Source organism: Amphimedon queenslandica, unplaced genomic scaffold (genome assembly GCF_000090795.2).
Source record: "Amphimedon queenslandica unplaced genomic scaffold, v1.1 AMPQUscaffold_11310, whole genome shotgun sequence".
Lineage (NCBI taxonomy): Eukaryota > Metazoa > Porifera > Demospongiae > Haplosclerida > Niphatidae > Amphimedon > Amphimedon queenslandica.
The window spans coordinates 1-2610 of record NW_003548447.1 but is presented as its reverse complement, the minus strand read 5'-3'; the positions used below and the strand labels follow the sequence as shown (position 1 = coordinate 2610).

The 2610-nt window shown below is 34.3% G+C and overlaps 1 protein-coding gene across 1 annotated transcript in view; it reads right to left on the bottom strand.

The window, feature by feature from the left end:
* Positions 1 to 2479, bottom strand: part of LOC109589447 (mucin-17-like) — a 7994-nt gene extending 5515 nt beyond the window's left edge. Inside the window, exons 1-7 of the mRNA XM_020005530.1 lie at positions 2447 to 2479; positions 1798 to 2121; positions 1416 to 1571; positions 1161 to 1358; positions 743 to 1087; positions 355 to 672; positions 6 to 224 (exon numbers count right to left, since the gene is read on the bottom strand). Coding sequence (XP_019861089.1) covers positions 6 to 224; positions 355 to 672; positions 743 to 1087; positions 1161 to 1358; positions 1416 to 1571; positions 1798 to 2083 — 1522 coding nt within the window. The 5' untranslated portion in view covers positions 2084 to 2121; positions 2447 to 2479. The remainder of the gene's footprint in view (positions 1 to 5; positions 225 to 354; positions 673 to 742; positions 1088 to 1160; positions 1359 to 1415; positions 1572 to 1797; positions 2122 to 2446) is intronic.
* Between the last annotated feature and the right edge of the window lie 131 nt (positions 2480 to 2610).

Genomic DNA, 2610 nt, shown 5'->3' with positions numbered 1-2610 from the left:
TGTACTAGTAAAAGGCATAACATCAGTAATAGTGAACATTGTGTTTGTTGAAGTTTGTGTTGGGCTCAATCCATTGACTGATACACCATTAGTATTTATACATGTTAAATTATAACCAACTGGTACTCCATTTTGATCTATTAGCGTTGGTCCAGTCCAGATAAGTGTGACATTACTTGGTAAGAATGTTATATTGGTACAATCCATTGGAGGAGCCACTGGCACTGTGCAGAATAAGGAAGATAAAAATTAAGAAATTCATAAAAATAAAGAGACAAAGAAAAAAGAATAAAAAATTAATAAAAAAAAACAAAACAAAGAGCATATACACATGCATGCATGAATTCCTCTTACATGTTGGAAGTGTTCTGAAGCTCATCTCTACAGTACTAGTGGTACCAAGACAATTGGTAGAATCAACTGTATATGCATAAGTGTTATCTTCCTCAAGACCATTTAACATGATTGTAAATTCTTGGTTAATTGCAGTGATGTCATCAGGGCTCATTCTTATGATAGAAGTTGCTTCTGTTGTTTGTAAGATTGCTCCAGTATACTTAACACTGTAGGTTTCAGGTGTATAGGTAATGTTAGGTATTATGAATGATATAGCAGCAGTAGTTGTTCCTGGAGTAGCTGTTACATTAATAGCAGGAACAGGTAGGGCCGGGGCTATAAATTAAACAAGGGATTGAGGTAGGAGAGAAAGAGGATATGCTTTATAAATGTAACATGCACTTACATCTTATAGTCACAGTGCTTTCCTCACTAGTAGTGATACCAGTTGAATCAGGTATAGTAATACTAGCAGTACATCTATAAGTACCAGAATCAGAAGGCCTACTGGCATTAAAACTCAATGTATTAGTAACAGTGGTAGTCATAGTATCCTCTCCAGTAGTAGTCACAGTACCAGTTTCTATTGTACCATTATGTGTCCATGCTATTACCAGGTTTGGTTTTACTATGGTTGGTTTAGTGGCTGTACAGGTAAGAGTGAAGTTATCATATGGGTCTGAATCAGGACATGATGTCTCCAGACTAAGAAATGAGTCAGGGGAAGCAGAAAAACTTCCAATAATTGGATCTATAAAATAAATAAAATTAAATTGACAGCAGTAGGTCTTCATATCTAGCTACTTTTATATTTTGAAGCTTACCAGTAACAGTTAAGTTAACACTCATGTAATTAGTATCAGAAGTCATAACATGTTCATAAGCAGCTGGAGCTGGTACTATAGTAACAATACATGTATATGTTCCTGAATCCTCAATACTGCTCAATGTAGTGAAATTAAGTATTGACCTATACTCATTAAAACTTGATCCCATCATAACGGAGCTGATATTAACACGATCTGTACCAGAAAGCATTAATGAATTAGCATTTATTGTAAGTACTATATTATCCTTACTCATGATCTGTTGATCAGTTATGTTCCAGGTTACATCAACAGTGAATGGTGTGTCAACATTAGGATCAACACTGATATCACATGTTAGTATCAGGTTACTGCCAGCTAAGAAATAATCCTCTCTTGATAGACTCACATCAACAGATGGATTGGGAACTAATTAAAGATACATTTTGAAATTAAGAAAATAAATTATAGGCTTCAATACATTAAAGGGAGCTTTAAATACAATACAATAGCGTAATATGCATCAATCACTGCATTGTATGAAGTAAAAAATAACAAGTACACAATTGCATTAAAAAGAATGAAATAAAATCCTTAGTGTATGGTATTTGATCAATTCATAATACAATATACACTGGTCTCATAATGTGCTTACTGTCTAATGGTAAATCTGAAGTGTGATTACTTGCTACCATGGATATCTGACTAACATTAATGGAGGCTTCACAAGTATACAGACCAGCATCAGAAGTATTGAGAGAAGAAAATCTCAAATAAAGAGAACTCATTACATTAGATAGAGTCATAAGAACTGGAGGTACACTAATAACATTGTTAGCTGATCTCTTAGTCCATGTTATCACTGGTGAGACTATGAGTCTATCAACAACTGTCACTGTACAATTTAACATGTATTCTTCACCAGGTTCAGCAATACCCATAGTTACTAGATTTATCTCTACTACTGGACTTGGAGTAGCTGTAATGAGAGGAGGGAAAGAGTGAAGATAATGGAGGAAGATAAAACAAGGAGAGAGAGAGAGAGAGAGAGGAATTGGAGGAAGGAATTTAAAAAACTCAAAACCTACAAAGGCAATTTGCTACATTCATACATTCACAGAAATGTGATTTGGATCCCTACATTCTGGTAAGGCGAAAAAGACAATCAAAACTGTATATATTAGTTCAAGAATCAATGCCTTATCAGATTGTCTATGCACAATACATTCAAACTCACAGCCCAAAAGGTATAATAAGTACTGGCCTACTATGCACCAAAACAGCATGTAATGTCATGTACTTACCATAAACTGTAAGAGAAATATTAGCACTAGCTGATGTATTTGTAAAAAACATGTAACTATTAGGAGCAGTCACTTCAATGTTACAAGTATACACTCCACTATCATCAGCATTATCCAATGGATAGAACATTAATGTTGCATTATAATGTAATGTATTGATCATA